The 11,238-nt window shown below is 41.3% G+C and overlaps 2 protein-coding genes across 5 annotated transcripts; one reads left to right on the top strand and one right to left on the bottom strand.

Moving 5' to 3' along the window:
- Positions 1-509: 509 nt before the first annotated feature.
- On the top strand, positions 510-3,151 carry LOC143359533 (RWD domain-containing protein 4). 2 transcript variants are annotated; one of them, XM_076797515.1, is made up of 5 exons: positions 510-734; positions 896-1,005; positions 1,082-1,274; positions 1,351-1,550; positions 2,995-3,151. In XM_076797515.1, exons 1-4 carry the CDS (start codon positions 630-632, stop codon positions 1,516-1,518), a joined length of 576 nt encoding a protein of 191 aa, XP_076653630.1. In that variant the 5' UTR covers positions 510-629; the 3' UTR covers positions 1,519-1,550; positions 2,995-3,151. The 2 variants fall into 2 exon arrangements, with proteins under 2 accessions (XP_076653630.1, XP_076653628.1); XM_076797513.1 differs by lacking the exon at positions 2,995-3,151 and adding an exon at positions 1,661-1,796.
- Positions 1,541-4,266, bottom strand: LOC143359532 (RUS family member 1). Of its 3 annotated transcripts, none has more exons than XR_013083129.1 (9): positions 3,886-4,266; positions 3,656-3,813; positions 3,278-3,438; positions 3,006-3,198; positions 2,811-2,926; positions 2,497-2,693; positions 2,157-2,416; positions 1,898-2,100; positions 1,541-1,828 (listed from the first exon to the last, which is right to left on the bottom strand). XR_013083129.1 is itself a non-coding variant. In XM_076797511.1 (9 exons), exons 1-9 carry the CDS (start codon positions 3,953-3,955, stop codon positions 1,776-1,778), a joined length of 1,410 nt encoding a protein of 469 aa, XP_076653626.1. In that variant the 5' UTR covers positions 3,956-4,265; the 3' UTR covers positions 1,541-1,775. The 3 variants fall into 3 exon arrangements, 2 of the variants coding, with proteins under 2 accessions (XP_076653626.1, XP_076653627.1); XM_076797511.1 differs by having other exon boundaries at positions 1,541-1,843; positions 1,898-2,084; positions 3,886-4,265; XM_076797512.1 differs by having other exon boundaries at positions 1,898-2,084; positions 3,886-4,262.
- Positions 4,267-11,238: the final 6,972 nt, after the last annotated feature.

The raw sequence follows: 11,238 nt of genomic DNA on the forward strand, positions 1-11,238 counted from the left end.
TTAGTGTCCCCACTTTTCCTGCATCATCTTTTTAGTCTGGAAGAGAACCTGCATCATCTTTTTAGCCTGGAGCAGAACCTGCATCATCTTTTCAGCCTGTATTAGAACCTGCATCATCTTTTAGGTTCGATCAGAGCCTACATAGGAGAGCCTCTTTTAACATAGAAGTAGCATCCACTCGGGCATTATTTGGAATCCGCTGCTAATAATGCAGGTAAGATGATGCAGGTTCTGGTCCAGGCTAAAAAGATGATGCAGGTTCTGGTCCAGGCTAAAAATTAGACTAGGGGGCAACACTCTCATTTCCTATCTGCTCCTATACCTCGTCTGTGATAATACATTCGAGGATTGGTCCTATACCTCGTCTGTGTATATTTTAATATAGTCAGAGAAGTGTTCGATTTTTTCTGAGAAAACAGATTAAAACTGTTAACGTTTAATTGTACTATTTTAGATCATATTTAACACGTCGATATTTGAATGTTCAAGTGTGGCGCGAATGACGTAACAGGAGCAGCACTATCGACCCAACAGCTGCGTCTACCTGTTTTCTTAACCTCGAAGGAACGCATGAACGGTGCGTTACTAAAAAAAATCGGGCTATCAAAATTTTACATTGAAGAAGGGAAATGAGCGATGCCGAACTTCAAGAAGAGGAAAGAGAAGTACTTTCGTCGATATACGATGGAGACACGGCGTTTAAACAGCTGACACCTACCACCTTTCAATACAAGGTCTGTGTCCCAAAATAATATTTCTTTCACATACTTTTTGGATAAATCCAGAATTTTCGAGACCATATATTACGGTGCTAAGTTGTAGCTCCGATTTATCGGTATTTTGCGACACTTCGATTGCTATGCGCCCGGAAAAGTAACATTCATTATGTGCACAGTTTGGAGAGGATAACGATATGAAATCGTTTCTATTGGAGATCTCATGGGGCCCAACATATCCTTCGGAGAAACCTTCCATTAATATGAACACTTTTTACAACAAGCACATGTAAGTCCAGCTATGCTGTCTTTTGACTATTCTTGCATTCTGTTACTTTTATTAAAGGTGAATGATTGGAATACAGTGTACAAGAGGTAAAAGACAATGTGATGAAGTACGTGGAAGCGGAGGCTGAACAGTGGCTCGGAAGTGCCATGACTTACACATTATTTCAATGTATTCAAGAACATTATGTTGAACTGATTTCCGCACAACCAGAATCTGTAGATCTTAATACACAGGCTAGCCAACTTAAAATAACAGAAGAGAAACAGCAGGTGAGTAGTCTCTCTCTCTCTTGAAATCTATATGTAATTGAAATGAACTGAGGGAGAACCAATTTATTCTGTGTAGGTCGAAGAGACAACAAAGAAACAGAAGAAAGAACACCTGAGTAAAGCTCAGAAACGTAGACAGTGGAATAAAGCTGATGGGAAAGGAGAAAGACCTCGAGGATGGGACTGGGTGGACATAGTGAAACATTTATCGCAAACTGGTCCTAAACAAGAGCAAGAGTCTTAGTTCAACTTCTTCAACCAAGAAATTTTGTACAGGTTAAAGACGTATTATATTTTTATAAATTATTGGAAATAAACTGGTTTCCGTATCAGTTTTAGTATACTATAATCACCTGTGATAAAAATTTGTAATAAAATATTTATAGATAATTTTATCTCATCGCCAACAGATAGTTACAAGATATGCAAATAATGTCGAGGAAGGAGCAACAATATTTAATATGCTTAATGATCATACTTCGCCTTTCTTTCACAATTTCTTTATAAAAATCTCCATGACGCTACGGGTAACAAATTGTTTTCCGTAATCCATCCTAGAAGTAGTACATCTATTAATAAAAAGAGAAAAACTTAAAATGTTCACTTCATAAGATTCAACTTACCTTTACTTTCAAGGCCGCTAATAAATGCTTTATATTCGCCCGAAATCAATAAGTTAGTAACGTAAATGCTTTCTATCGCTTTTGATGACTGCGTGCTATTATTTGCAATTGAGTATTTCTTGCTAAGCACGTAGAGGCGCAATAGAGGATATGATATATCGCTTACTTCCGGTTTTAAGAAAAGATCCTTGAAATGTAGAATACTTTTAAATATATAAGTATACAAACATGGAATAAAAAATAGTTGTACGTTACTTACAAGTGGCACTTTGAGAGACATACAAATGAAGAAGCCACAGAAGCACGCGTGCAGGTACGCTTCCAAAACATCCGAAGCTAACGCATCCTTCTTGAAACATATAAAAATAGTTCTATTCTCTACGTCAATGGAAATCAAATATTTCCTATCTAAAAAGAGTTTTAATGATAGATCAATATCACTTGTCGAAATAATATTTTTCTTTACAAGAGTGGCAAGAGAGACGCCCATTTTTATCTCAAACCCACATATGCTCTTCACTGCAAAAAAATAATGGATACAGACATCAATTTAGATCCATCCATTTGCGATGTAACGCTGAAGTCAAGTTTAATCTTACTGGGTTTTGAGAACAATATCACTGATTCATTTCTATTAACTTCTCCAGGTTCGGGGATGACTTCGTTTGTCACGTAACTTTTAATTATTAACGCATACCGATCTTCATTTAAAGAATTTAAACGTAAAGATTTCACAGCCGAGTAATTTGCGTATAGATGTACTGCCACCAGAAAGAGATAGAGTTCCATTATGTATCTACATGCAGAGTATATATACTATAGGTACATCAACAATATTATTAACTTATTTATCATAAAATCATTCGCAATACTTATTTAATTAACAACGAATGTAATTTGACTGCATATTTACCTGCCACTGTGAAAAATAGAGAGTACTAAAATTCCAACAAACGATGCTATTAAATTCACGAACGTCTCTTGGCTACCGTCTTTGGCCGAAACATCTGCAAAATTATTCTGTAACGCCTGCAATAAAAATAAACATTCAGAATGAATAAAACTTATGCGTAAGTAATGAATAAATCTGATTTCAGAAGTGTTATACCTGATGCTGCGTGATAGCTGCCCTTGTTGCCCCGCCAGCAACGCCAACAATTGATTTTAATATCATTGAAACACACAATATTACAAGAGAATAGGAAGAGTAATAAGGTAAGAATAATTCTATTCCCATTGCTAGATCATTAAGAATATCTGCAAAAAGTCTCCATTTTTTACACTGTCCATCTAAGTCTGTCCTGATGAATAAAAAGCAAATTGTGTTCTTATACAACCAATGCAGAGATTAGTTAATCCCTTTCAAATAATTTCAATTACCCATTCCACCATGCAAACGCAATACGACCAACCATTCCAGCCCCATCTTTCAATATCCATGTGATTGCTGCAGCCAGTGGTGTCGCTGTCGCTTCACCTATACCTACACCTTGCATAATGGAATGCGTTGTTACAGTACCCATTATGGTACTTGCGAATGCCTGGAAAATACATATTACAACAGAATGATGGATATATAAATTATAGTTTTATGGAAATTAACTAATTTCTGAAAATGATAAATACAAACTGAAATATAAAATCTGGGAGTAGCGATATTGTCCATGTTCGTAAATTTAGAAAGCATTTATGTGATCATATTAGCGTATATTCATTGTGAAGCAGAATAGTTTTCTATTTGTTATACTGTAAACTAACCTGTACAGTGTCCCATATTTGATACTGTGTGTAATCCGGATGAACGCTTTCAGGGTACCCTTCGGGTAAAAATACTTCTTTGATAATTGTTATAATACTAGAATATAAAGATTTCGTTCTGGTTGTATCTGATAGCAGTTCGGTTATCGATTGCTCGTCTGCAAGTCAAACACAAAGATAGGTTAGGTGCACCATTCAACGTGACATTTCACACATCAAAACACGGTTACCTTTCGACTTGACGTAAAACTTTTCTTTCTCGCTACCGTAGGCCTCGGTGAACAGCAAACGCTCATGCATTTTGATATGCACCGAGTTTATTTCGGTTTCATTAGATTGCAGTGTATGACAACATATGCACTTTTATTAACAAGTCGTCTGCCATATGTGGGTGACGCAATGATTTGTTGTGTACAAACATTAATTTTTACACTGACACCAATACGTGCAACAAATCTGCTTAAAGTCTACGAGGAATGTTGCAATTAAACAAGAAGACGTAACGATGTACCCCACTTTCTCGATTTTGTTTTCATTCAAGAAGTTCCTCCGAGTTTAGGGAATTTTGTCGTTATCAGTTTGACTGTAAACAGCAGTCGACGTCGCATACAGTAACTGTTAGGTTAGGTTCACTACTTCTCTCTTCGAGCTACATTTAGATTACATCCCAGAGATGGCGGTTCATTTTATCTTTTTTGTCCAAAACGACTTTTTATCTACGGTTAAATTAAAAAGAGAGAGAGAGAGAAAGAAAAAGATGGGAATAATTAACAAAACTAGAAAAATGGTGTAAAAATCAATAAAAATGTTTCTACGACTATTCGAAGACTCGATTCGTTTATTTTTAATATTTCAGTCCATCGGAGGGATTCAAATTCGGAAAAATTAGGGTAACGTCCTCGATTATTTCATTCAATTCAGCGATGCAGGCGTCAAGCCTTCGTTTCACATTCTTCACATCGAACTTTACGCTTTTATACAAGCAATCGTTTCGCATTTTCGCGTTAAAGTTCGAAATTGGGTGATTTCCGTGGAATTCGGTGTCGCCGCTTATACGTTGCATTATCGAACACTCTAGTCCTGGATGCCCGTGTTCTTCATCTTTCTGCAAAGTGCCCTTATCATGGCGTAGACCAATTTTGAACAATTTATTTTCTTCTACCCTATCCAACTGATCTCCGGAGTCCCCATTTTGTTCAATCTTCACAGCTTCGAGCGTCCAATCGATTGTTCCATTGAATGCGTCCTCTTCAAAATCCTCCTGGAGATCTTCATCATCCTCCGAGTTTTCCGTGTACACGCTCGTGAACGTACGTTCTTTGTTTCTTGCCTTGTCCCGTGGTTCTATTGCGAGATCGAACGACATGCGTTTATTTTCCTTCGGACAACTTCCGGTGTCTTTGTTCCGCTTCAAAAATGTGTCCTTCGCGAACAGCAACTCTGTTCGAAACCGATTGAAAAAATACCGGACCCCCTTGTGTCTCGTCGGATCGCATTGTACTCCTCTCGAGATTTTCTTTCTCCTGTCCCTCGGGAGTTCTCTGCGGACGAGATTAGAGTACCGGTTACCGTTCACGCCATTCTTCAAGATGCCGGCTAGAACCTCGTTGTCGACTTTCTCGCGCAGCTGATAATTGATAATGGATCGCGTTCGGAGAGGAATCATGTACGCCACAGCTGCTTCCGGATTCAATGGTCCTTCGAGTTGTGTGTCACTTCGGGAGATGTCTGTTTCGTAATACGGAGGAGACAGGTGGCCATGCGAGGTCTCTTCCAACGATCTCTTCTCCCCGCTAGCGCCGACATTTTTAAACGCGTTAACCTCGTTTCGTAAGCACAGGATTTTATGGTTTAACGCGGCGATGATTTTCGCGATGTCATTCAGGCTCGCTCCTTCGTCATGGACACCACAGTGACACCGATCGGGCCTTGCCTCCTTTCCGTGCGCTGACATTTTTGCTGCTCCTTCTGTTCGACAGCATCGTTTGCCTACTGATAATTGAAACTGCGATTCCAAGCAGGAAAAAACTATAGAACAATTTAATTAATCTATGACATTTACCTTGGAACTTTTCTAAGAAACGTTTATCATAAAGATAAAGAAAGTTCTTCCAAGTAAAAGCTTTAATTTGGATGAAACTTGTAAAATATAAAAATTAAACGTTTCTATGGTAAGGACGGATATTTTGTTCGTCGATGTTTAAACAAGTTCTCAATCATTGCAACAAGTGCTAGGTACCATTCAGTGGGTAGTACTGCGACAATAATAAATCAGAGAGGAAATGAGAGTTGCTTTTCCTGCATTATATTTTTAGCCTGGAACAGAACCCGCATCGACTTCTTAGCCTGGAACAGAACCTGCATCAGCTTTTTAGCCTGGACCAGAACCTGCATCATTTCATTCTCATTTCCTCTCTGATTAAATATTTGTTATTGCATTATTTGCTGCGAACGGTCTAAAATAACTTGTTTCTCCAGATCCTTTCTTACACAGACTCTAAAATGTCTATTCCACCATTTTCTGCGCGGTGCTTTCGGAAGACCAGATATTTTCTTAAACAAATGATAATTCTTCTAAAAACGAGAGATATCTGTACATTTCAGTCCCCCATTTTAAAGTGTCAAACACGGACACAAAATGTCGGTATCCTTACCTGTATGCTCCGGAGAAAAATGTTTCTATTTTCTCTCGCCTGAAACGTAAATTCTGTCTCGAGGGTTCGAGTTCGAATTTTCTGATGTTCCACAATTTTGCTCCCAGGCTCCCTGGAAAGCTCACATTTTTCTTTCGAAACGATCGGGTCACACCGTGCACCATAATCACGAAGTAATGTCACGGTCGCACGCGACTCATCTGTTTCTTCGATAACGGAAACGAGGTCGTAAGGTTACCGACCACACAATTTTTGATCAACGAAACATGTTACGCTTCTCGTAAAGCGAAGCAGAAACATGGCCGAGAAGAGCACGAAGGAAATACTGGCGAAACTGGACGAAATCGAGAAACTGCAGGCGAAACTGCGAGGTATGGTGACTCGAATAAAAAACCACGAGACCGGAAGTAGCGCGGGCGTCGATCGTAGATCCTCGAAACCCAAAAAGAAAAAGGGGTCTGTTGCAAGCAAAGAAGAGGGGAGGGATTTTTGGAGGCAGAAGCTGTCGGACATCGGTATCGATGCGGAAAAATTGCAAAACCCTCGAGCCTCGAAATACCTGAAGAAGTTCAGGAACAACTCGTCGAACTTCGTCGCGGAGCAGTGGCGCGACAAGAAAGAGAAGATCAAGAATTTTCTGAGCGGCTTGATCGAACACGACGTAATTTTCGGTAAGAATGGTCAGCAGGAGATAAGAGATAAAAATTGTTGGAAAATCTCGTGATTTCCAGTGTCCAGAGCCTCGCAAACTTCAGACATCGTGATACCAGTGGCGATGCCGGATGCACAGCAAATAGGAAACAAGAACGCCGAGTTTCCGCGGAAGGAGACGCGCCGTTCGAAAAATCGTTCGTCGACGCAGGAAGTGTTACAACAATTACTAGAGCATTTTAATCATTCCCGTGACTCGGACTCCCAGATGGAGGGCAGAGTGTCGGTTCACGATCAACCTATTAGTAATCGCGAGCCGCGCAGAGTGCGGAGGGAATCGTCTCTACTTCCTGAAGAAGAGACTTACAGGGTTCTGTCGAACGCTAGAATAGTTTCTGTCGATGACAGCGAAAACGATTCTGCTTTGAGCAGCCAAGTGCGTAAGTTCGCGAAAAAGTATAGCAACGGTCGCTCGCAGTCGCCGGTTTCATAATAAACTTTCTGATGCAATTCTGTGGTGATATCTTATCATTATACTATCAGACTCGTTTTGAGAATTAACACAATCTCGTGGTCCATATATGGGGCACGAAGATTTAGAAAGAAAATTGATTCTGAAATTGAAATTAATTTGAAAACTTCTTTAAAAATTTTAGAATAATACAATGTCGGTGGAGACTTGTTCCCATTATTTTTGAAGCTATTACCTCTCTGCATTCGATCGGATACTCGGACTGTGCACGCGTTAACCCTTTTGCATCATAAGGAAATATGAAAAGAAAGCCTTTATCCCGAAACCTCTGTTTTATTATGAATAATGACCGACAAAGTTGAGCGTATATATACGCTCCGGTGATAGTGGCCAGGGAAATTGAGCGTACATATACGCTAACGATGCAAATGGGTTAAACAGGCTTTGAAGATTGTCGCCTTCGATGGGCGTTTGATCGAAGTCTTAGATCGTTTCGCTGAAGCGGAAAGGTGTACGAACTCTTTCCAGAACGCCACAGGTCATTTCGTTAGTCTTCCATGAATGAACCTTTTAAGTAGCCCTCGGCGAACTTGATTTTCATTCAGGTTCTCGGTGACCTTGCGAAGACCAGTTTCCGAAGATGGCGAGTGGTAATTATAAATAACTAGAAATCAAAGAAGATTAAAGCGACGATGCCGAACGGGCAGAGCAAGAGACTTGCTTCGTCTCTGCGTCTTGTTTTTCGTTTAAAATTGAAAGAATCCCTGGCGGTTCTTTAATCACCGCTGGAGATCGTTTCTGCGCCGCGCGTGTTCCCGTTTCGAGTTTTCCTGTTTGATCAGCTTTTGCCTTTGTTGCCTGCCTGCGCTACGCTGCCATCTGAACCGAAAGATAGTGTTGCGAAGCGTACTCGAACGAGGTGCTCCGGGAACGGGAAGGAAACGTTCGAAAGAAACCTTAAAGCGCGTGGGTCGATCGATGGGGGCACAGGAAAGGCGGGTTCCACCGGAAGTCACGCAGACTCAAACGTAACATTACGATCACGAGTGAACCCTTCGATCGTGCATCGCTTAATTTCTCGTTTCCTGACGAATGTGCCTGCTTTACAGCTACGGCAGCGTGTATAAACACGCCTCGGCGTTCATGCTCTTATTTTCGCGCGCATATTAGAACTTCCTTCTCCGTTCAACGTTTCCCTGAGACGCGTTTTCGCCGCTGGTTATCCTCGAATGTAATCATTCTCCGCGAGATGAAACGGAGTCGAACACGATGCTACTTCTCCGATCGCTCTCTTTTCCCTTAGGACAAAAAGCTCCCGTGACCAATCCATTTCGATAATCCTGCCAGCGTACCCCGCACCACTTTACGCGCGGCCATTACGGACGGAGAACGGCGGAACCTTTAACGAGATTTTCTACTAAAAAGTGGAACTCTGACTTGCATGTATCGCACGTTTATCCGGGCCGATGGGCTCCTTGCCGACGGTTTAACGGTTCTACCAAATGCCCAACACCTTTTCGCTGGAACCGTTTGCTCCAGGCTAGGATGCACGCGTCGGACCAGATCATCATTCAGATTTTATTACGAATAACCTATTAGTATTTGTTAAAGTATACATTTAGAATCTATGTAAGTACGAAAGAAAAGTCTCCTCTGCCGCTATCCCTTATACCTGGGTTCTCCAACTGGTTTATGACCATCAGTAAAGACGGCAATTTTTCCGAGGACAGACTTTGAACACAGTTAGTTGAACTGAAGCGCTTGAATAAACTCTATATTCTGTTTTTTTATTTTCACGTACTACTGGCCTTTGGCTTCAGCTTATTTCATAACCTACAGGATTATTTAACAGTATTTTACAATGAAAGTGGAAACGTGAAATTGGTAGTGTGCCCCGAAATAAAAACAGATTCGTCGCCAGCTTGTCAAACTAGGTCTAGTTCCAGAGTCTTCTCAGCCTTTTAGCTGCGCTAGTCTTTCAGCGGCTGGTCTGATTATGTGTAGCGGTACTTCACTGTGCTGTTGCAACGATATTGCCGTATTTTTCTACACCTTTAATGTCTAACAAATAAATGCGATACACATGACTCTCGATGCGAAAACAAGTGAGCAACAGAGGATATCATCGAAACCCAATTATGTCTGGCGAGACGTTCAAAGAGATAGACGGGAACCTAGTTTCGCGAAATAATTTTTGATCGTCCAATTTTGCAAATGTCTCCGAAATCGTTGACCCTATTTCTTCTGCCAACAGTTCCCAGAGGAGCGGTCCCGGCGTTTGATCCTACGCGTTCGAATCGGTTCGCGAAAACAAGCGAGCAACAGAGGGTTTCATTGAAAGCCAATTATGTCTGGCGAGACGTTCAAAGAGATGGACGAGAACCTAGTTTTACGAAATAATTTTTGATCGTCCAATGTTGCAAATGTCTCCGAAATCGTTGACCCTATTTCTTCTGCCAACAGTTCCCAGAGGAGCGGTCACGTGTTCGAATCGGTTCGCGCAAAACTCCGATTCCGCGTAAACATCCGCAGGAAAATGCCGGTCGGATCCTGGACTTCCGGTGGCGCCGGCGGTTCCAGAGGATCGTGCTCCTCTTCTCGAGACGCAGAGGCCCCCGATAAACAAACTGGCACCGGGTAAAAGTGCGAATAAACGAGCGTACCGATCGCCCTGGCCACCCTCTTCAGCTCCTCGGAGCCTCAACCGTGCCCTCCCCCCTTCTTCCTCTATAACCCCGGTCGTTTTCCAGTCAACGACTTCGTCGGATGGTGTTGCACTCTCTTGCACACGGGAAACACAACGTGCCGCATACACGCACGTGGGACGCAAAGGTGGGGCTTGCTATTCCTGTACACGAGCCCGCTCGCAAGTAGCATAACAACGCGGCCCTATTCGACGAGCGCGTCTCTGGCGAACTCGACCAGATAGGGTGGTGGCTGTGCTTGATAACGCCAAGGCGACATCTTTGAATTCCATGCCCGTGCTCACGATCTTTCGCCTGCCAGGCCTGCCTGCCTCGCAGAACCCACACTATCCACGGTTAAAACTGTTCTTACCCAGTTGACCCAGCAGCTGGGACTCGTTATGCGACTCGTTATGCTCCTCGTAGGCTCCACTATATAGGTTTCCATTTCTGCGTTCAGTAAATGTATCTCTGGTTTCTCAGTACAATGTTAAATGTGTTGTCACTAGGCTAGAGTAGACTAGACATTTTTATACGTCCGTTGCAATCTATAGGAGCTAAGTGAACATTTAGTTTGCTCATTAATCATTTTTGTACGTTAAAAATGGTACGTCGACACTGTTGAACTCTTTCAATCTTTTCACTGTTTTGAAGTACACCTACTCATCAATAATATGTTATAAATGCATTAAATCCGCAGTCTTGTTATCACAATTTGCTGAAGACTTAGACTCTGATATTTTGCACAGCTGCCTACAAATTCTATAAAGCAAACAATTATGATTAGACTGCGGATCTTTATAGCAAAAATGGGTCAGTGTATAGGATAAGGAATATAATGGACAGGCCGATCATTGTGCATATTCAAATTGTATAATAATGTGTTAGTAGATACTTATTATAATTCGTTTTCCAAGAAGACTGATTAAGGCACATTCCAATATTGTATAGTAAATTTTGAAGTACTCTAAACAGCATCATAGACCCCAAAGAGTCGGTAGGGTGCACTCGTGGTGTCGTCCCTGAAGGGTCAAAGTAATCTGGAATTCCAAATACACATAGAGAATTTTCAACAGACATCAAGAATCGAAGTTCCATTTGTCTAAAGTTCTGAAAAGTTCC

This window comes from Halictus rubicundus, chromosome 12 (assembly GCF_050948215.1).
Source record: "Halictus rubicundus isolate RS-2024b chromosome 12, iyHalRubi1_principal, whole genome shotgun sequence".
NCBI classification, from domain to species: Eukaryota; Metazoa; Arthropoda; class Insecta; order Hymenoptera; family Halictidae; genus Halictus; species Halictus rubicundus.

Bases quoted from the DNA above. Each gene is read 5' to 3' on its own strand.
- LOC143359533 (XM_076797515.1), top strand. From the start codon at position 630: ATGAGCGATGCCGAACTTCAAGAAGAGGAAAGAGAAGTACTTTCGTCG. The intron at 1,006-1,081 runs GTAAGTCCAGCT...ATTGGAATACAG, and splicing joins ACTTTTTACAACAAGCACAT to TGTACAAGAGGTAAAAGACA. The intron at 1,275-1,350 runs GTGAGTAGTCTC...TATTCTGTGTAG, and splicing joins TAACAGAAGAGAAACAGCAG to GTCGAAGAGACAACAAAGAA.
- LOC143359532 (XM_076797511.1), bottom strand. From the start codon at position 3,955: ATGCATGAGCGTTTGCTGTTCACCGAGGCCTACGGTAGCGAGAAAGAA. The intron at 3,814-3,885 runs GTAACCGTGTTT...TTTGACTTGCAG, and splicing joins GTTTTACGTCAAGTCGAAAG to ACGAGCAATCGATAACCGAA. The intron at 2,694-2,810 runs GTAAATATGCAG...CTCTGCATGTAG, and splicing joins TCTATTTTTCACAGTGGCAG to ATACATAATGGAACTCTATC.